Source organism: Choristoneura fumiferana, chromosome 22 (genome assembly GCF_025370935.1).
Source record: "Choristoneura fumiferana chromosome 22, NRCan_CFum_1, whole genome shotgun sequence".
Taxonomy (NCBI): domain Eukaryota; kingdom Metazoa; phylum Arthropoda; class Insecta; order Lepidoptera; family Tortricidae; genus Choristoneura; species Choristoneura fumiferana.
The window spans coordinates 12,893,338-12,915,967 of record NC_133493.1 but is presented as its reverse complement, the minus strand read 5'-3'; the positions used below and the strand labels follow the sequence as shown (position 1 = coordinate 12,915,967).

Here is a 22,630-nt window from a genome sequence, read left to right as displayed (position 1 = left end):
TTTCATACATCATTACAGCACGGGGGGGGGGGGCGCCGTGACCTCGTGCAGCAGCAGGTCGTCGCGCGCGCAGCTCGTGGGGCAGACATACCTACCTAGTTAGAGTTAATGCAGGTCATTCTCAATGGTTCGCGGAACACATGATAGAGGATTTAATATATGGAATATAGATAAAATATTCTATGCAACTATACGTCATTAGGCCTTAAAACACTCGTGTGACCCTATTATGAAACTCGGCTACGCCTCGTTTCATAAACCCACACTCTTGTTTTAAGGATCCCTATTACGATACAGTTGCGTAAAATAAGGTAAACAGTTGTGTTGGTCTGAAGATGAGCTCTGGTTGAGTTGGAAACGCGTCAGTGTAGTGTCGTGGTGGTCATAGATGGGTTTGTGTGATTTGATTTATATCTGTTCTTAGTGTGAAGTTGGAGGAACTGCATGGACACGCATCGTCAGATCGCGGTTGAGCAAAGTATTTCTTTTAGTTCCACAAGCAAGTAAGAGTGACCTTAGAGGCGCACCACGGCGGCGTGGGCACCTTGGGCGCGTCGTCGTCGTCCTCGTCAGAGTTGAGGTATTGGAAGCCGTCGCACATGTACACGGGCTCCATCGGCGCCGCCTTGCCGCACGGCGTGCCCATCTTGAGGGGCGTGTGCACTGGAATATTAACACGCACTCATTTAATAAGGTTAACCGATAAAACAAAAAACATATACATTCCTTTTTTTGCTCACTGTACTTTTTGTTAACTGCACAGACAGGGAAACTGAGTCACGTACCAGGGTAACACCTTTGTACTACTTGTCATGTTGACATCACCGTACATCCACCAAAGAAATCATAGCGAAATTGGTTGTGATAATGTTCCAACCAGGTACAGTTGAGTTCATAAACTCGTGAGCAAAAATTTGAACAAAAATATCTGAACAGGCTTCTACGTCGTTAAAAAGTCGTTCAGAATATTTTTGCAGTATCATTTTGATCAAACTATCCTCATGTATCACAATTACACATCACACCGGCTATTTGTGGGTGAGTTGAAAGCAAAGCGAGCAACGCCATATTTTTTTACAATGATTGTTGTACACGAGTGTACAATATGGCGTTCTTGGCGCTATACGCAGTTAGTTAGTAGTTAGAGTTAGCTCGCTGCGCCTTCACATAAATAAAACCGTCCAAGAGCGTGTCGGACACGCGCATAGGGTTCCGTAGCATTACGAAAAATAAGTAATATTTTTCTAAGGATACTTAGGCTGCTATTTACTCTTAAACTACTAATAATCTCAAGCAATCTTAGCCGCTATAATTTTGCCTTTTAAATTTGATATTATTTACTACCATTCTGATTTTGATTTTTATTTTACCACTTTGTCGGCGTGACTGATATTATGATTGGTTTTTGGAGTCTTTTGTATTTATTATTTCAACTCCAATTATGTTACTTTTATGGCCACCCCGTGAAAACCAATCGAAAATGCCAACACCACGGAATGCTGAGGGGTTAGTTTCGCAGCGCCGGTCTCTTTTTTTTGTGCATCGATGTCTCAGTTTATTTTCGATGTGACTGATATGTATATTCATACCAAATTACAGCTTTCTAGTACTAACGGTGTCTGAGCTAAGCCGCAGACAGACAGACGGACAGACATGGCGAAACTATAAGGGTTCCTAGTTCACTACGGAACCCTAAAAACCCACATTGAAATCGGTCCATCGGTTTGAGAGCTACGATTTCCACAGACACTGGCGTGAAACTTATAACACCCCTCTTTTGCGTCGGGGGTTAATAATCAGATCAGAATCGGTAGGTCGCCTTACTTTTGTCTGCTTCCATTCTTTGCTTCATCTTCTGTTTCTCTAGGTACTCCTTCTGTCTCTTTTCAATCTCTTTGGCATTATTGCTGCTTCTTTTCTTCTAACTGAAACAATAAAAAAAACTGGTAAAAATGAGCTCTGTTTGAGTTCGAAACGCGTCAGTGTAGTGTGGTCAAATCAAAATATCTTTCTTCAATTATGCTATGACAAGCACTTATGTGTGCTGGTGATAGATGGGTCTTTATGATTTCTGTGTGTTCTTACAAATGCATGAAGACGCACTTGCATGAACGTAGCCATTATGCGAAAAAGTAATTGTTTCAATTCATTGATATAATTTTTTTTTTAAATTCCTACAAAATTAAAAACATCACATAAAACTACTAATATCAGAATCAGATAATCTATCTATGCGTTTGCCGCTGCGCTCACCGCGTAAGACAACGTGTGGTACTTACTAAGATTATCTGATGCAAATGATCGTAACGATTGCAACGCTCGTTAATCATTTGCGTTAACGCAGCGTTAAACCATAAAAACACACTTTAATCCAGTTATTGCTCAAATTAAACTCAAGCCAACAATGCTCAGTTTATTTATGATGATTAGGTTATTTCTAAACCCCGTTATCTAACGCTCAGTCAGCTCATGGCAAGCTAAGGTAGTGATGTTGCTTCACATAATTATTTGATTCATATTTACTTATAAATAGTTACTTGCAAAATAAAATTATAGTAGTATTTCATCTTTAAATTCATTAATCTATACGTTTCTTTGACATAATTATTTTTTCAATCATTCGTAGTATTTTTAAAATGGCTTTTTACAATCAGGCGACGTATTTAGAAAAATATTGTTAATTTATCACGAAACATACCAGCGATCAGCGTGTTTCGTTGGCATGCCATTTCCTCCGGTTCCCCCTCCCCAGTGGTGCGGGCTGGCCCAGCTGTTCTGGTACTGTATACTCACGCCTCGCTGTCCTCTATCTGCCGTTTCCTGACAGCCTCGGCCTTCCTCTGTTCGTCTGCGAGCCGGGCATGCCGAGCCGCCTCCTCAGCGCGGCGCCGCTCCTCCGTCTCAGCCGCTTTACGCGCCAGCTCTTGCTTTTTCTGGAAACAATATTACAGCCTTATTCATAAAAAAACCTTAATTGAGGTTTGATCGGTCTGTTACTTAGCAGACTGATTAAGCTTGTTAGACGGTTGTCAAGAAGTATGATTCATAAACGTTGCTAGCAGTTGCTAGTTGTTGAGCTGCTGATAGACGGATTAGAGCGTTATGTTGGCAATCTTGACAAATCAAAGACAAAAATGGCCTCATCGATAATTAAAAAAAATGACAGCAGTGACAGCAAATAGCAGGAAAAAAAGCGAGATGTTTGTTTTTCCCGCCATTTCCGATCCGCATGTTTATGTTTAAGTGCAAAAAGCGGAATTATGTTAATCATCCTAATTTTATTTTTCTCATATTTATTGTTAGTAAGTAGCAGTACTTTAGAGGTTTTTAATACAAATTCCTGAAATAAATTTTCCTGTTTTTTTTTTAATCTTTGCGTAACTTCACCCTTCACTAAAAATATCTTCGGTGTGGTTTTTGCTCTGTCAAAGTCAGCTGTTCAAACTTGTGGCGGCCATTTTGTGACTTAGCAGGGAGATAAAGGAGGGTCTACGGTCCTCTAACTTTAGCAGAGCTTGATCGACTGATTAGCGCTAACAGACGTTTATGAATCACGTTTTTTAGCATCGGGCCTTTCAAGGAGCCTTCAAGGAGCCTCTAACTTTTTATGAATAAGGCTGTTAGTCTGTAGCCAGGGGTCGGACAAAAAGTGACGATGACGTCAACCACTTATAGGATGACTTCAAATAGTATTTTCGATTTTCATAAACAATTATCACTTTCATCATTAGCAACCTCTATATTAAACGATATGAAATTTATTTTATTCACTGAATTCCATTGATTTATTTACGATTATTTTGCTACTTGTTACTACATGTCACACGGATGTTTAAATAAACATCATCTTGTGTGCAAGATTACGTCATTTTTACGTCATCCGCACTTCCACATTATGTCCGACCCTGGTCTGTAGTCACCAGCAATTGGGTCAATTGCAAGGCAGGCAGAGATAGTTCGCGCGCAGCTACGCGCCTCATGTCTCATGGTACGCTGGCTAAATATCCTTGGTACTTTAAATAATTTAACATCTCTTTAACATAAACATTTATCAATGTTCTGTCAATTTAGTATTGTATCGCATACGTTGAAAATTGTACATAAAAAAAACATTAAATTAACACAAAACGGGATAATAAGATGTACAAAGGCGAACTTATCCCTTAAAGGGATCTATTCCAGTTAACCTTCGAACGATTGACAGGATATCAGAAACAAAAGTAGACACTAAGAGTACAATGGAAAGATAAAACAGAACCGAAATTTTAAATTCACTCCAACTCCAACAGTGCATTATAAGTATACATACATATATAGGGACACCAATACATAATAACAATAAACTAATACATATCTAGACAAAAAACCACATGTAAAATACATATACACATACACGACACACAAAACACAACATACAAATCTTGTCTCTTCAGATTCTACGATGTACTGTAAATTATATTTAATCTAGGTATATTATGGAAAAATTAATGTTTTTTTAAAAGTTGCAGAACTAAAGTAGCCGCTCAGTTACGCAAATAGAATCGAACCTTTCCATCTAAAGCCCCGTTGTCTGAGCACCTTGTAGATTCAAGACCAAGTTCACTCACCTTTTCAACTTCCTTCATCCTTTCTATTTTTCCTTGATCCGCATGCAGTTGTTTCTCCATCCTGTGAATAGTAACATCCCTTATTAGTCTGTAGATAGCGATGACCACTCCCCCACACACCCCCAAGACAGGTCTTTACCTTTGAGGCGGAAATATTTCACAACTCTTGTGACTTAATTCTCTGTTCAAATTTACTTTTAAATCAAGCGTCATACTGACAAGTAAACGCCAATTAAAAACAAAATTTACTTCAGAAAATTTTTGACATTTCCATTTTCCCACTCGGTTTACCTCGCGTGCCGTAAAAATCTTGAAGTTTACTTGTTTTATCAAATTTTGCAGTTTATTTAACAAGTACCTTACCTAGTCGTAGTAAAAGTATTGTACGCAACGTTGTACAAGTAAAAAAAAAACTAATGACATCTTCTTATGATGTTCGCTATGCTCACACAGTAACTCACGCCACTCGCGTTTTTTACCCCCGTTATACAACTGTTACATAAAATGCTATAATGCTGTGCTGCTTTTCCGGACAGTACCACATCTGCCAGGTCCGCTAGGTTATAATATTAGTAGGATAATATGTAAGAGTGGCACCTCTCTCTGGCGGCAGCCTGCATGGCCGCTCGTCGTTCCTTTTCGGCCGCCTCGCGCGCCGCCGCCGCCGCGGCCATTTTCTCTTCGCGTTTCCTAATGCAATAACACAGTAATCAATCCATACTAGCATTATAAACGCGAAAGTGTGTGTGTTTGTATGTTTGTCCGTCTTTCACGTCGAAACGGAGCGACGGATCGACGTGATTTTGGGCATAGAGATAGTTTATTGGTCAGAGTGTGACATGGGCTACTTTTTATCCCGGAATAATGCACAGCGCGCGATAACCGAATTCCAAGCAGGCAAAGCCGCGGGCAAAAGCTAGTTTTACATATTTTAAGGCAAATGTTGATAATGCAATACCCCTGGTGTTGCAGATGTTTATGGGCGGTGGTGATCTCTTACCATCAGGAGACCCATTTGCTCGTTTGCTATCCAGTCAAATAAAAAAAAAAAAAAAAAAAAAAAAAATGCAAATATTATTATGGTAAGTGAAGTGATTCCCACGATCATACCTCTTCTGTTGCTCCTTCTTAGCTTCCAGCATGGCTTCCTTCTTCTTCCTGGCGTCGTCCTTTCCCCGCGCCTCGTGCTCTTCCCTCGCCTTGTTGATGGCGGTCAGTTTGGAGGCCGACGCGGGCATCACCTTGACCGGAGGCAGCTTAGCGGTTGGCTTCGTTGCTGATGCTGATATCTGGTTCAAAATATACTGGTTTAATTAAATGGCGTTCACGGACCGGGAGACGAGCTGTCGGTGGGCCTCCAACAAGATGGAGCGACGACCTGGTTAAGATCGCGGGATCGCGGTGGATGCGGAAAGCACAATACTGGTCTGAGTGGAGAGCCTTGGGGGAGGCCTATGTCCAGCAGTGGACGTCTTTGGGCTGACATGATGATGATGATGATGAAATAAAAAGCAAATGAGAGTTATGGTGACAGGCTAGAAATAAAATAGCTATTTGTGCAGCAAGAAAGTAGTTGTTTTTTTCTGCGAGTGTTGATTTTGAATCCTGAGCGCGGCGAGGGATTCAAACACACCAGATGCAAAAAAGCTTTGATCTTTGATTTGATTTATCTCTCGCTTTTTTCGTGTTGAAGTGAAAGTGACAGATCAAAGTGAAGTAGAAATTCGAATTTAGTGAGTAGACCCAGCACTGACCTCAGCATAAAAAAAATTAAAAGAATACTTTTTCTCACGCAGTGAGCAAAACCGGCCAGTTTGAGGGGCGGAAATGACAACTATCGTAAGGTCGCGGATGAGCAAAGTTCGTGGAGGGTGGGTTTAACACTTACCGGCGCTTTTCCGTTGAATATCATGCTATTCATTTTGGCGAGTGTGTCTGCAGACAGCACCTGTTTGGACGTCTTGTCCGGCGGAGTGCAGTTTTCCTCGGCAACGGCGTCCTGGAAACAAAAATGAAATGTTTCACAAACTTAAACTAAAACCAAACAAAGCAACACCTGATTCAATAAATTTAAAATTATCCTTTAAGCGGAAAATATGTTGTTAGTTAATTGACAAATGAAAAGTATAGTACTTAAGGCTATCATGGCTTCTTGAATTCTTGGTAAAAAAAAACATCAAAGATGCACTTTAAATACCTATTTTACATTTATTTTAGTAAATTTAAAGAGTAAATAAAATACAGAAAAATAAATAACATAAAAAAAAACTAGAAATAACAAGTGGTGATGGATGACATAAACACATTATCACTTAGTTTTATACTTGGTTTGGATAGGTATTTAACTATTTAGTTACATTTGTAAACAAACTTCAGCTACCAGATTTGGTGCATTCAAGGATTTTAAACATTTTAGTTATCTATAATTGTAATACAAACTAGACTAGGTAGTGTATTTAAATACAGAAATGTAAATGTTTAGATAGTTTAATGTTTATTTGGGCAAAAAAAACGGTACAATATAGAAAAAAACTTAAGAAAATAAGACTTAAACGAAACATAGACCAGCAAATATGCCACTATTAAATTAACGGGGCAATTTCAATATTTAAAACATAAATTGACGTTGTTTTGTTTACATTTAGGGGCTGTTTCACCATCCATTGATTAGTGTTAACTGACGGTTAATTGTGATGCCGTCTCTATTTGTTTTTTTCGAAAAGACGGAGACGGCATCACATTTAACCGTCAGTTAACACTAATCAATGGATGGTGAGACAGCCCCTTAGTTAAATACACATCCAAACCAAGTATAATTCATGTTTAAAACTGACAGTGTCGGTACCTTTTTAGCCATGGCCCTCGTCTTCGTCCTCGTGGTCCGGGCGGCCATTTCCTCGAACTGCTGCACCTTCGCTTTAACGGCAGACCTGTCAGACACGTTTTTAAGACAATCTTTCGTAAATGATGTGGTGCTTAACTGATGTTTTTTTTTCTAGACAAATTTTTAAGTACAATTTTCGTAAATTATTATGGCAATTGATTTTTTTACGCTAGTACAGTATTATTTAGTACAAAGTATATGTTTCAGTTTTTTTATATGTTTTTTATATTTATGTCAAATAATAAAGACACATTAAAAAAAACCATCGGTCACATTATCAAAATATGACAAACAGGTTTTTTTTGGTCAATCGTTTTTTGCCCATAAAAGCTAGTCAAAATTTGACGGGAGTGGCGGCCCGTGACGTCACGTCCAAGTGAAAAGTGAACCAAGGCGTGAGAACACACGGAAACTTAACCTCTTCACCGCCAGCCATCCAGTCGTGACAGCCAATGGAATGCCTCACACGCCACGGTTATCTATACTAGTGATGTAACGAATATTCGCATATTTTTGCATATTCGCATTCGCGTTCGCAAAATTTCTGCGGATGTTTTGCGAATATGAATATCAGAAAGAAATATAATTATTAGATAATAGATAGGTTAATAAAATCAAAATACATTCATTTCTTATGTTTTTTATACAAAAAAAGTAACTTAATCTCGTAATCACATTATCAGTCTTCACTTAATCATTTGGTATTATTTATTTATTTACTTTGCGATGCGTTCGTATAAACTGGGTAATTCTCGGAACAAAGTACAAACTGAACGCACTTCGTTCGAACGAGACTACCATAGACAATTTGACGCCAAAGCGAAAAACTGAATATTCGCCTTCGCGAATGTTCAAAAAATTACATTCGTTACATCACTAATCTATACATGACCAACATTCAACTCGAAACTCCTTCTGCAATGGACCCCATTCCATACCGCAGCTCTAATAATGCAGTAGGTTTCCATTGGCGGCAGTGATCACTTAACATCAGGTGACCCGCCAGCTGTTCGTTAAAAACTTTGTTTTGTGAAGAGGTTAACGGTCTATGTCGCCATTGCGATTTGAACGGGGTCTGTACAGTGTTCGCTCAGCCCCGGATCTAAAAATTTTTCGAACCAGGGCAAAACCTTGATGGTGGCGCCCATTTTAGACGACCAGATGGCCTAGTGGTTAGAGAACCTGACTACGAAGCTTGAGGTCCCGGGTTCGATTCCCGTGTCGGGGCAGATATTTGTAAGAAAAATACGAATGTTTGTTCTCGGGTCTTGGGTGTTTAAATATGTATCTATCTATATCATTATATTTATCCGTTGCTTAGTACCCATAACACAAGCTTTGCTAAGCTTACTTTGGGACTAGGTCAATTGGTGTGAATTGTCCCGTGATATTTATTTATAATGAGTAGCATTTTCCTTCTTAATTTCTTATCTCAAGGATTTGGCGTCCCCATGAAACTGCCGCCCGGAGCAAGTGCCCCGGTTTGCCCCCCCTTAGATCCGGGGCTGGGTTCGCTCCGCTGGCAACGGAACATAAGGTGAAGTAGGTACTTACGTAGGCTCTGGCGGTGGGTCTTTAGGAGGCGTGGAGTATTCGCTGTTGTCATCGGTCAATATGGACATGTCATCGGTGATGTTCGGCGTGCCGTCTTTTTTAACTGCATCTGTATTAACCACACATGAGAGTTACAGTACATTGTGTCTTAAGGGCGGTAAACAAGGAATTACGAACGAGTGTCTATTAGAAGCCCGAAGTCGAAGAGTAGTACCGCCCGTGCGACATACAATGTTTTTCATCACATTTGCGAAAAATTGGCGATACCGCTGACTAATGACTACGTTCGTGGCAGCGCCAACCCCCCCCTAGCATGTGCCCGACGTGCACGCCGACCTTGGGCTTCATGACATGAAAATTAGTACGGGCAATGACTCATTTACCGACCACGGGTTTCATGACAAGCACATTAAGGTCGAGGGTTTTATTCGGGGGGTTGCAACCAAGGTAGCCTGCATGTTACGACACTGTTTACGAGCAAGTGAAAAACCATTATTCACATAGATATGTACTTATTGTACTTATGAAAAAAAGGCAACTGAGCGCTACGTTTGTTACCTTTTTCGATGACAACGGTGGCATCCATGATGGCGGTCGGTTTGTCCAGGATTAAAGTTTCACGGCTCATCTTTTCCAGCACCACTGTGGAGTTCATTATCTTCTGTAACGTCAAAAAATAATGATGACATTACTTCTTGAAGGTTGGACTATACCATTGCTTAAAATATCCTGACGCAACGTAAGGACTATAAGCAATGAGGGCTATCGCGTATGAATTCGCCGCTAGAGGCGCTAGTGTAGCGTGAGGTCTCCGAAATGTCAAATCTCATAGTTTTTGGGTGAGCTATGCGGGTTTATTTATAATTAGAATAAATTTGTGAATATTTTGCAATATCTGAAATTAATTATGGCAAATATGCGTTCCGGGGCAATGAATGTCTGTGTTTTGAGACAGTTTTGTCTTTCGGAAACCTTTGTCCTCCCTTTTTTCCGAACAAAACGGGGACTATGCAACACTGTGGCAGCTCGATATTTTTATGGTACGGTTTTAAGGTGTATTAAATATGATTTTAATCTAAACTTTGTTTTCACGCCCGTAATAAAAGACTTTGAAAGCCATACTTAAAAACCTCACGCTACAGTGCGCCATCTAGTGAGACAAAAAACGATAGCCATCATTACTATGGTCACCCGCGACCTTAACACAGCTCATTAGAGCCAGTTGGTACCCATACAGCACCACCTCGTCGTTCGGCGTCCACTCGTTGTCGACTGTTCGCATAATACAAGTATTGGCAGTAGTTCGACTTCATACTAGCGCCCGAATCGACGCACGCACACAGCCAAGCGCCATTTACACGTCCGCTAACCAATCTTCGCAAGACAAAACTACGCAGTGCAGGGATGGACATAAAAAAAATCGATGTTTTTTTCGATGCAATGCATCGTAAAGTAGCATCGATGTTATATCGATGTTTCAAAAAATACATCGATGTTTTCCATACATCGATTGTTTTTTCCATAGACATGTTTAAGATATTTTTTAAAAGGGACTTTTTTATAAATTCATCTATATACTCGTGCAGTGTACCAACTTTGACACCGCACTGGACTGGGTCGATGTTGGTAAAGAGACTTGCTATGTATATTCATACAGTGTAGCTACCAACTTCGTTCGACGTTCGACCCAGTGCAGTGTCGTGTCGTATCGTTGCTCGCGTGAAAACGCTCTAACGTTGTCTTATAGACCTACGGCTACAAAGTTATCTGACCCGGTGATGAATGTGGAACTACAAACGTCAATCATAGAAAAATGTCAGGCTAGCATTGCCAAGATGCGATCACAGCGCCGCCGTCACCGGCAGATAACTTTGTAGGTCTATTATTACGTTCCGATTCACGAAACGAATTTGCATTTTCGTTTCGATGTATCGATTAAAAAACATCGATATTTATTCAATGTTGAGGTAATAACAATACATCGGTTCAATACAACACATCGTTAATAAACATCGAGTGTTTAAAATACATCGATGTATATAGTCCACCTCTAACGCAGTGCCACGCCGCGCGCCGCGCAGTCCGGTCGCTGGTCGAGTGCTGCGCCGCGCCGCCCGCTATATTCGCCCCGTTTCGATTCCGTAACGTGGCTATAGCACTCGGTACTAACTCTTCATAAGAATGAGAATTTTTCATGTGATAAAATTCAACAACAACTAATTTCGAACTTGCCGCAATAGACGTATTTTTTTTTCTATTACCAACTTATAATTTGCTGAGGAAACCTGCACAAACCTGCGAAGCAATTCAATGGTGCGTGTGAAGTTCCCAATCCGCACTGGGCCCGCGTGGGAACTATAGCCCAAGCCCTCTTGTTCTGAGAGGAGGCCTGTGAAAAGAGCCCGCCACACGTCTTCGCACATCTCTGGTGGAAACACAGCCTAAGTCACAAAAAATATATTAACTTACATTATTCCCATCAGTGTGGTCATACACTCCATTGGGCAGCACAACAGTCTTGTCCATACTTATAGTGACAGTCGCATCCATAGGACACAGCACATGTGTCTCTTCCATATTAACCCCGTCCTGCTTCTTAGTTTTAGACTTAGTTTTAGTTTCGTCGTCAGATATTGTCTCATTATCTTTCCTGTTCTTTTTGTTAGTTTTCATTGGTATTGGAGGTGACTGTACTTCAGTTTGGGAGATCCTTTCTTCTTTAGGTATTATTTCAGGCTCGACGGTCTCTTTAGGTTTCTGTGCTTCTTTTTCACTAAAAAAAAACAAATATTTGGTACCTGACAAATCTAGAAATTGCTATTTAGTTCATCATCATATCAGCCGTAGGAAGTCCACTGTTGGAAATACGCTTTCCCCCCCTTTAGTTGCCTCGGTTAAAAGCGGCCTGCATCCACCGTGAACCCACGGCATTTTTCGTCCCCACAATCGGCCATCTGTCCTACATGCTATGGCCTGACCATTCGCACTTCAATGAGCTAATCCGCTTGTCTACGTCAGCGACCCTCGTTCCACGTGTCTCCTCATTTCTGATTCGGTCCCGTAAACAAACACCGAGCCTATTTGTAAGGCCCATTCTGCCCTCCAAACCCTAAAGGCGGTATCTCAAAAAAAAAAAAAGTTTAGTGTTATTTATAAGTGTAGCTTAAAACATTCTGCATCACATGGCGTAAGTATGTACGTCAAGTGTTTTTTTAGATACCGCCTTTTGGCTCAGGAGCGCAGTTATACTGAAGTTATTTATGATTAGTTTTTTGCAGTCTTTTTGTATTTTTTATTTCAACTCCAAATTTGTTACTTTTACGGGTATCCCGTGAAACCATATCGAAAATACAAACTGAGACATCCAGTCCAGCGATGGTGTAGGGGGTTATAGCACGCAGCACGGATTGCTGAGGATCTGGGTTCGATTCCCAGCGCTGGTCTCTTTTTCTGGTTTTTGTATGCATCCATGTCTCAGTTTGTATTTTCGATGAAGTTATTTAGTTGGATACACTGTACCACAGATGGCACGGTAAATCACAAAGTAAGGGTTTGAATCTTTGCTTTCGCGACGTTCTAGCTAAAATAAAGTAACTACTTACGCAGCCTTGCCCCGCCTGGTCCTCTTCGGCCTTGGTTTTTCAGCTGGAGATCCTGTTCACATATAAACAGCGTAAGTTTCGTCCGCATCATATTCAAAAGCAACAAAACATGTAATTTGACAATGGTTATGCATAGGCATAGTGAAATCGGTTCAATCAACCCCTTGTTTGTTAGTCTGTCCTGTTATCCAAGAGACAACAGTGAAAGTTTCTTAAAAAAAGTTGTAATATATGCCACTAATGTGAGCATGTAACTACGACAAAAATGTACGCTCCATGAATTATAACAACAGAAAACATGTAGAAACTCAAGGTTAAAGAGTTGTCCAGGGGACTTAACCATGGCAACGAGGTACCATCAGCCAAATATGATTATTTTGATAGGAACTTGTTTCAAAATTGATAGACCACTTATTTGGCTGAAGGTACAAGAAAAAGTTGATCGATCCAATTTCACAAAAGTATAAACATTGGGGTTGGAAAAAAATATACTTTTTTTGCAAAAAAAGAAAACTATTCCTTTTTTAAAACAAACCTATATCTTGCTAACCTACAAAACAATAAATTAAAATTATCATTTGATGAGCCCCTAACATACCGATCTCTTGAGGCGGCGCGTTCTCATTTTCAGTCGTTGAAGACTCTGATGCTTTCTGTGAAAACAAATGGAAAGTGAAATTATGTTTAAATAAAAATAAAAAAACTAAGAACAAGTCCAATAGTCTTGGGCCGTACAACTCCGGTCTCCGGGGTCACTCCAGGAAGTCGTCGGCAAGACTAGACTTCTAGGCTTCAAAATAGGCGCACTAAGTCGTCGAGTTGCGAAAAACAGCCCGCTACAACCTAGAGTCAACCTATAGTCTAGAATTTCGACAGACGGTTGGTTCGTTCATTTCCCCAAATCGCAATTTCCTAGTAGCAAAACTTTACGTTCGCATCTTTTCCCGAATGTATTAATTCCCAATATTTTTTTTATACTGAATCTTATTTTCACAATCGCGTTTTTTCCCAATTTTGATCGACACAGAAACATAGGCCGGTTTAGATTATGTTAGGCCTGCATCGGCCCGAAGGGCCAAAACCATACAAAAGTAGCAGCTCCGCTTTAGCGGTGCTCCGTCCACACTGTTTATGTGTCGATTAAAATTGGGAAACACGATTGTGAAAATAAGCTTCAGTAAAAACTATAGTGGGACAAAAAGCATTTGGAAAAAAAGCGAATGGGAATTTTGCTACTGGGAAATAACGATTTTGGGAAAATGGTCCAACAAAACCGCGAGACGATGATGGTGATGGTTACCTTTTTGGCGCGCGTCCGCTTGGGCCGGGGCTCCGGTGGCGGCGCGTCTTCCACGTCGGGCTGCTTGGTCGCGCGGCGGCTGGCGCGCGTCGCTCTATCACCTGTAATGACATAAGTGTTACAAAATAACCCGTAAAACATATCGGCCCGAGGATGAATGTAGTAAAAGACAAAAAACAATCTAATCTAATCTATAACTAAACTACGGTTTTCAAATATTGTAAATGGACTCTTTAGGCAGCGTTTCCACTAGAGATGTGCGAGGAATATGTTTTTCAATAACGCTTTATTTACCTCGCCTCGCTCGGCTCAGCTGTTTCCACCAGAGATGTGCTGTGCGAGGATGTGTAAATGAAGCGTTTATGTTAGTTTATGAAAAACACATCCCTCGACACACATCCTCGCACATTATTGGTGGAAACGCTGCTTTATAAGGGACCATTTCACGCCCTTTCCGCTTAACTAGTATTTTATAACACAGTGTATTACATTATCCCACTAATATTATAATTGCTAGTTTGTGAGTATTATGTGTGTGTGTGTGTGTGTTTGTTACTCATTCACATTATAACGGCTGGACGGATTTCGATGAAATTTGGTATGTATGATATTCGGTATTTTAGTAATCGGAATTCGTATTTTTGACATTTCGGATTATTATTGAGTCGGACTTTATTGTTCAGTGTATTAACGTTCGGAATTTTGAACATCGCAATTTTAAACCTTAAATATTTTTAATTTTTCGATTTATGAAAATCGGATTTATGAAGAATCGGAATAGTCATATTAGGAGTTTTTAAACATTCCGAATTATAAAAATCGGTATTTTGAAATTCGTGACTCCGACTTTCGGAATTTAGTTTTTCGTATTTATGTAGTGTACCCTAGCTGGACATGTGAAATAGGGTCAGCAAACTTTTTAGTGTAGCTGGTTGCCTTGGTAACGTCTCCTGGGTCACTTCTTAAAAGTGTGTATTTATGGGGTTCTAATCCACTAAAAGTTAGGAGTTGTGACAGCTTTAAGGCAATTCCTTCATGGCTCATCTCATAAGCATGCTAGTAGTATACAACTATACATAGCAAACATTTTTCTAAGCAAGTGTATCACTGATGACTCCTGAGTGACGGGACAGACTCACAACACTAAAACATTGATTGAACCATTTAATAAATTTTAGTTCAACAGCTGGATCTAATGAAGCGTGCGAAGTAGTATAGATATAAAGCTAGTGCAGGTACCGGGCGGCGGCGCGTCGGTCTGCTTGCGCGTGCGCGTGCGCCGCGCCCCCTTCTGCTCGTCCTCGCTGTCCGTCAGTTTGTCTGCCGCTGCAACAACGTAAAAAAATAGTCATAGCACGTGGCACGGAATGCCGAGGACCTGGGTTCGATTCCCAGCGCTGGTCTTTTCTGGTTTTTCTATGCATCTATATTTCAGTTTGTATTTTCGATATGGGTTTTACGGGACGACCGTAAAAGTAACAAAAAACATTTGGAATTGAAATAGAAAATACAAAAAGATTCCAAAAAACCAATCTTAAGAAATATTTTTTTCTTTTTTTTTATTAGAATAATAGAGTAATTAAATATAATTCATGGACATGATAGATGATTATCCTACATCCTACTTATATTATAAATGCGAAATTTTGTGTGTGTGTGTGTGTGTGTGTGTGCGTGCGTATACCTCGTATAACTATAACATATAACTTGAGAACAAACATTCGTATTATTCATACAAATATATGCCCCGACCGGGTATGGAACCCAGAACCTCAAGCTTCGTAGTCAAGCTCTCTAACCACTGGGCTATCTGGTCGTCAATCATAATCAGAATCTCGGAAACGGCTCCAACAATTTCGATGAAATTTGGTATGTGGTTTTCGGGGATGACAAATCGATCTAGCTTGGTCTTATCTCCGGGAAAACGCTTATTATAGAGTTTTAGCCCGAGCATCGCCCAGGTAGGTCATCATCATCATCCCAGCCTATATACGTCCCACTGCTGGGCACAGGCCTCCTCTCAGAACAAGAGGGCTTGGGCCATAGTTCCCACGCGGGCCCAGTGCGGATTGGGAACTTCACACGCACCGTTGAATTGCTTCGCAGGTTTGTGCAGGTTTCCTCACGATGTTTTCCTTCACCGCAAAGCTCGTGGTAAATTTCGAATGTAATTCCGCACATGAATTTCGAAAAACTCAGAGGTGCGAGCCGGGGTTTGAACCCACGACCCTCTGTTTGAGAGGCGATAGGTCAAACCACTAGGCCACCACGGCTTACCCAGCGGCTTACGGCGCCCAGGTAGGTAGGTACTTATTATTATAGCGCTATAAGTATACTTACCAGGCGCAGGCGGCGCGGTGTCGTTCTGTTTGCGCGTGCGCGTCCGTTTCCCGCTCTGCTCGTCTTCGCTGTCCGTAGACTTATCCTTTGGCAGCATTTTGCGAGGTTCTAAAAAAAAGTTGATTCCAATAATAAATAATAAAAATAAAACCTTTTCCCGTCTCTTACATTGTATAGAGTAGTGTCAGTGTTGTTAGTGAATGATTCTTAACCTGTCCTCTCCCAGAGGCACAAATTTGTGCCCAAATTCCTTTGATCCTGTTATCCTGGGAGATGACAGATTAATACCTAGTGTTAATATGGTTAATTTCATTTATTTATTTATTTTCTACTGAGACTTGGGCCCCTCCTTGAGTGAAGGCCTCCTCCATCTTCCTCCACAACTCTCTGTTTTTAACTGAAGGACTAAGTATCTTCAAAACAAATGTCTTACAGATATACAGCCTTATTCATAAAAAATCCTTAATTGAGGTTTGATCGGTCTGTTACTTAGCAGACTGATTAAGCTTGTTAGACGGTTGTCAAGAAGTGTGATTCATAAACGCTTGCTAGCAGTCTGCTAGTTGTTGAGCTGCTGATAGACGGATTAGACGCGTTATGTTGGCCACCTTGACAAATCAAAGACAAAAAATGGCCTAATCGATAATAAAAAAAAAAAATTGACAGCAGTGACAGCAAATTACCAGGAAAAAAATAAAAAGCGAGATGTTTGTTTTCCCGCCATTTCCGATCCGCATGTTTATGTTGTGCAAAAAGCCATAATTATGTTAATCATCCTTATTTTTTTTTTCATATTTATTGTTGCTAATTTAGAGGATTTTTAAATACAAATTCCTGAAAATATTTTTTCCTGTTTTTTTTTTTAATCTGCGTAGCCCTGCCTTCACTATAAATATCTTCGGTACCTATGGTTTTTTGCTCTAGTCAAAGTCAGCTGTTCAAACTTGTGGCGGCCATTTTGTGACTTAGCAGAGAGATAAAGGAGGGTCTACGGTCTTCTAACTTTAGCAGAGCCTTGATCGACTGATTAGCGCTAACAGACGTTTATGAATCATGTTTTTTAGCATCGGGCCTTCAAGGAGGCTCTAACTTTTTATGAATAAGGCTGTTAATGTATAATGGTTTTACCATCGAAGATAAGATGATCTTATTGAATAATTTGCAGTACATTAAAAAATACAATATTTTACAAAAATCTACGTAATAACATGTTTGCTGCACTGGCAGTGGTTGAGCCCTATCTCACCTGATGTTAAGTGCAGATTAGTGGTTCAGTAACAGCCTATTCACTCTAGCCTTGAAGAGCCCTAGATTGTATTTATCCGGAAATATGGCAAACGAGCAAGTGCGCCTCCTGATGGTAAGAGATCACCACCGCCCATAAACATCTGCAACACTAGGGGTATTCCAGACGCGTTGCCAACCTAGAGGCCTAAGATGGGATACCTCACGTGCCAGTAATTTCACCGGCTGTCTTACTCTCCACGCGGAAACACAACAGTGCAAGCACTGCTGCTTCACGGCAGGATTAGCGAGAAACGGCGGACCTTGCACAGCTGTATGATGAGCGCTGAAAGTACTCAAACTATCTATGTATATCTTCAATAAAAATACGATGGAGAACCATTATGTACTACTGATGATTCTGTACTCAATGATTCACACGAAGCCGCGGGTAAAAGCTAGTTATAAAAAAAAGCAATATTACTTGGCACGGGCGCAGCGGGTGGCGGCATGGCAAAGTCGTCCTTATTCGGTTCCTGTTTCACTTGAATGTCGAGTGCCGCCTCCATTTCCATCGGATCCGGTGGCAGGGAGATCTTCTCTTGTTTAACTGGTGGAAAAAAAAATGTTATGATTTAAATTCGGGTTTTGTTCCGCGTACCTTGATTTTAGAGACGCCGATGTTTCGGCACAGTTGCATGCGCCATGATCACGAAACGACTGATGGCGCATCCAACTGTGACGAAATATCGAGCTTCTATAAAATTAAATTAGTAATGACCGCAATAGTCTAAACTAAAACATTGTGAAAAAATAATGTATTAGAGTATTTAGAGTGCGCTTTCTGGTGGACTACATAAAAAATAAATTCACTGGCCATGCTTCTTTTTATTGTATTCCTGCTTTTTATGTTTATTCATACGATTTCCGTTAGTAACAAATTATTTTATTATACTACGCAAAAGAAAATTTAATTGGTAAAACGAAAATACGAATAAAAATAATTCATTAAATTCCTTCCCTAAAAATGATTTTACCCACTAAATATATTATAAATGCGAAAGTTTGTAAGACTGTTTGGTTGTTATCTCATCATGTCTAAACCGCTGAACCGATTTAGATGAAATTCGGTATATAGATAATTTGAGTCCCGGGGAAGGACATGAAATTGTTTTATCTCAGAAAATCCGATAATTTCCGCAGGATAGCGATAAACAAATTGTACGCAGACGGAGTCAGGGCAACAGGCTAGTATTTACTATAATTATGTAAAACTCGCTATGCTCTATGCGAGGGCTATGTTTCTCTGTAGAACTAAGGTTACCGACATAGCCCGAAGAATAATGAAACTGAAGTGGCAGTGGGCGGGGCACATTGCTCGCAGGACTGATGGCCGATGGCGTCAGAAGGTTCTCGAATGGCGTCCGCGGACCGGGAGACGAGCTGTCGGTAGGCCTCCAACAAGATGGAGCGACGACCTGGTTAAGATCGCGGGATCGCATTGGATGCGGAAAGCACAAGACCGTTCTGAGTGGAGAGCCTTGGGGGAGGCGTATGTCCAGCAGTGGACGTCTTTGGACTGACATGATGTACAGCTTGGCAAAAAAAAAAAATGAACAGTGGCGTGTGGCTCAACGTTCCCGGTTCGCGATGGTACCTTGGACAAGTAGCGGCTCGGCGTTCTCCTTGTCATCTTCTTTGCGGCGACGCGACGTTTTGGCGACACTGTCCTCGCGACGAAGCTTTTGCGTCAGGTTCACGTTCACCTACACGAAAAAATAAATCTATAGGGTAAATCGTATTTATTTATTAAAGGAGAACCAACAGCTAAAAACACAATATATGTAGTAGGAATAGCAACACAGAGCCAATTACAGGATTCCACAGATAGATATACACAGATACAGATAGGTTTTTTTTAAATATATTATATTAAAACAGGATTTTAAAATGTATTATTATAATTTCCACAACCTTATGGTTAAAGAAAACCAAACCTGGAAAGCAATTCAATGGTGTGTGTGAAGTTCCCAATCAGCACCGAGACCGCGTGGGAACTACAGCTCAAAGACTCTCTTTCAGAGAAGAAGCCTGTGTTAGGCAGTAGAATTTTAATATGGACTCATGGACTCAGATGATGATGATATTAACTATGGCTGAAAATCGTGATCTAGTCTAATGAATCTAAAATCTACTTCCGACTACAATGTGAAAAGAAAAAAATATTTACCGCCCCATCTTCATCATCGCTCAAAAGTATTATATTCCGATTCAAAATCCTCAGAGCTTGAAGATTCTGGATAAAAGGTAAAGAATATCAGGCAAAATATTTGGATTTATTGAATCAGGCACTTTGCTGAGGTCCATATCTATGAACTTTAAAAAACTACACACAATAACATCTGATAGCATGGTAAATGGTTGTGTTCCTCGATGATGAACTCTAGTTGAGTTCGAAACGCATCAGCATAGTGTAGTGGTGGTGTGTACCACCAGTGTACCAGTTATAAACGAAATATCAGATGTAACAACCAAGAAAAAAGTCCTAACACAATTATTATACCAAAATTACACTGGTTGTGTTCAAGAACCAAATATTGCTGTCCCTTCCTTGTTGATTTGTTATACATGGTTTTGGCTATAGTTTATAAAAAAAAATATTATCACAGATCACATACTTATTACTCCATGGGTCAATCAACTTTTGTGTAGCTAATAAGACAGAACACCACATTTTCTTTTGGAATGTGATCAGAATAAGGACATCAGAGACAGGTATTTGGGTATGGGCTTGTTCAATGGAGGTGTAAATGTAATTCTCAGTCAACCGCTTTCAGAAGAAGCGACGCGAATTTACAGATTCATTGGATGGGCCTTTGCATCCAGAGACATGGTTTCAGTGCAAGGGAGAGTGTAATATCTATCTGTAGTGTGGTGTATATATCTGAGGCTCCCCATGAGGCTGACATAGTCACATTTGGTGTGCTAAAGCCTCGTTAAAATATTGGAGGGAAAAAAAAAAGGTCAACCGCTTTCAGAAGAAGCGATGCTGTTTTACACATTCATTGGACAGTTTTTTGCATCCAGAGACGTGGTTTCAGTGCAAGGGAGAGTGTAATATCAATAGTGTGGTGTACATAACTGAGGCTACCCCATGAGGCTGACAGTCACATTTGGTGTCTAAAGCCTCGTTAAAATAATAGAGTAAAAAAGTTTCTTTACCTGTTTAGTGATATTGTTCTGTGCTTTGACAGAGGCGTTTCTCTTCTGCCGCTTCTCCTGCTCGGGGCTTGACATGCCCTCCACTTCCTGCTTGCTGCGCTTATTTGACAGCCTCTTCTCACCATCCTTGGATTTTCTGCCATCCTTAGTGGAAGTGTCATCTGAAATATTAATATGGCAAGGGATGAGGCTGCGTTTCCACCACAGATGCACTAAGAAGTTTTGCAAGTAATGTATTTTGTCAAGAACCAATAGAAACGCTTCATCTACCTACCCTGCCTCGACCAAGCTGTTTCCGCTAGACGTATGCGGAGCAAGGTAAATGAAGCATTTCTTTTGGTTCATGGCAAACATTCATCGCAACACATCCTTGCATATTTCTGTTGGAAACACAGCCTTAAGTAAATAAAGTGGTAATGTCCTTATATTTTTTTTATTTACATTGTATTTTGAACTGATGATTCGAATCCAACAATACCCAGCACTATGGATGAGAAAAAAAAAACAGTTTTCTTGATTTCCATTAAAAAAATGTAAGAGTAGGCCCTAGGCTACTCTAATTACCTATTAAGAGTGTTTATTCCGTCTGAGCTGGCAATGTTGCATTTTTGTTAGTTTTTCTCGATTATTCCATAAAAATTGAATGAAAATTAAAAATGTTTTCTGATAGAACACTTCTTTATATATAAGTTAATGTGTCTACTCCAATAATTATTCTTCTATCAAGATGTTTTTTTTCTAACCATGATATTGATTGATATCAAAGTGAGCCAAAGGTTTTAGTGGCAGTAACAGAGTATGTTTTCAAACAACAATTGTCAAAGAGAAGAGAATAGAAACACTACATGCCAACCATAGTCGCAGAAAAGCACCGTGTATGAACTGTTAGCACTGATGCTGCATAAGAAGTCAAAAATGACTACTGCACTTCAATGTAACTTATTTAATTCGTTCATGATGAATGAACCCCGCAGTGGGACGAATAAAGGCTGGGATGATGATGATGATGAGTAATTATAGGGCGTTTTCTGAGTAATTTGTAGATCAACTGTCTGTGTATAAAGACTTACCTTCATCTTCATTGATGCTTTGAAGTGTGTTCATGGGATTTTTATTGTTTTTCTGTGTTGTTTCGCGTCTTCCTCGCCCATTTTGATATTCTTCAGCAAACTTATCCAAGCAATCAAATGCGACCTGTAAACCACACCATGTTTATCACTGTACCATAAAAAACACTGGACACTTTATTACCAAGACAAATTTTGACAATACGGTTGAAATATTGGTTACGTTAACGATTGAATATGATTGTAAACAAAGGTCTTATTAAGGTGATTTGCAATGCAGTTTATAATATCACTTTGAAATTGAAGATCACACTCAAAATTATAACACAAGAACAGACACAAGCTTCAGATTTTTCCACAATATTCACACACTTTTTAACACAAGAACACATTACCTTTAAATCGTCGTTTAATGAAGTAACATATCCGTTGGATATTTCATTTAATTTACACATTATTTCGTCGAACACGGACATAATTGTATTTTACAAATTGACAAACGACCTAAACTAAAAACACTACTTTCGAAAACCGTTTGAAATTGAATTTTGATGTCGCTAATGTTGCCATGTTTACCCCACTTTTTTTTCAGTTCATGTCTTCAAAGGAAACAAAGGAACTTAAGTTCATACAACCACATCCTCATTACACTCCGTGAGCTCTTAAAAAAACCTTCGGATTTTAGAAGCATGCTTTGGGTATAGACGATGATACGCGATCGTGATACGCGGTTCTGTTCTGTTATCAACTTGCAAAACTTTTCAAAGTTACCGTAAAAAGTTATGTAAAGAATAACCATCAGTACAAAATAAACCTTACTGTAATAATAT

At 39.9% G+C, this 22,630-nt stretch overlaps 1 protein-coding gene across 1 annotated transcript in view; it reads right to left on the bottom strand.

Moving 5' to 3' along the window:
- Positions 1-22,357, bottom strand: part of Incenp (Inner centromere protein) — a 35,149-nt gene extending 12,792 nt beyond the window's left edge. Inside the window, exons 1-19 of the mRNA XM_074105046.1 lie at positions 22,196-22,357; positions 21,804-21,927; positions 20,734-20,894; positions 19,169-19,277; positions 17,996-18,121; positions 16,288-16,395; positions 15,187-15,273; positions 13,948-14,048; positions 13,246-13,300; positions 12,648-12,699; positions 11,515-11,818; positions 9,604-9,706; positions 9,046-9,154; positions 7,453-7,537; positions 6,496-6,606; positions 5,718-5,896; positions 5,205-5,297; positions 4,608-4,668; positions 2,794-2,933 (exon numbers count right to left, since the gene is read on the bottom strand). Coding sequence (XP_073961147.1) covers positions 2,794-2,933; positions 4,608-4,668; positions 5,205-5,297; positions 5,718-5,896; positions 6,496-6,606; positions 7,453-7,537; positions 9,046-9,154; positions 9,604-9,706; positions 11,515-11,818; positions 12,648-12,699; positions 13,246-13,300; positions 13,948-14,048; positions 15,187-15,273; positions 16,288-16,395; positions 17,996-18,121; positions 19,169-19,277; positions 20,734-20,894; positions 21,804-21,927; positions 22,196-22,276 — 2,189 coding nt within the window. The 5' untranslated portion in view covers positions 22,277-22,357. The remainder of the gene's footprint in view (positions 1-2,793; positions 2,934-4,607; positions 4,669-5,204; positions 5,298-5,717; positions 5,897-6,495; positions 6,607-7,452; positions 7,538-9,045; positions 9,155-9,603; positions 9,707-11,514; positions 11,819-12,647; positions 12,700-13,245; positions 13,301-13,947; positions 14,049-15,186; positions 15,274-16,287; positions 16,396-17,995; positions 18,122-19,168; positions 19,278-20,733; positions 20,895-21,803; positions 21,928-22,195) is intronic.
- Between the last annotated feature and the right edge of the window lie 273 nt (positions 22,358-22,630).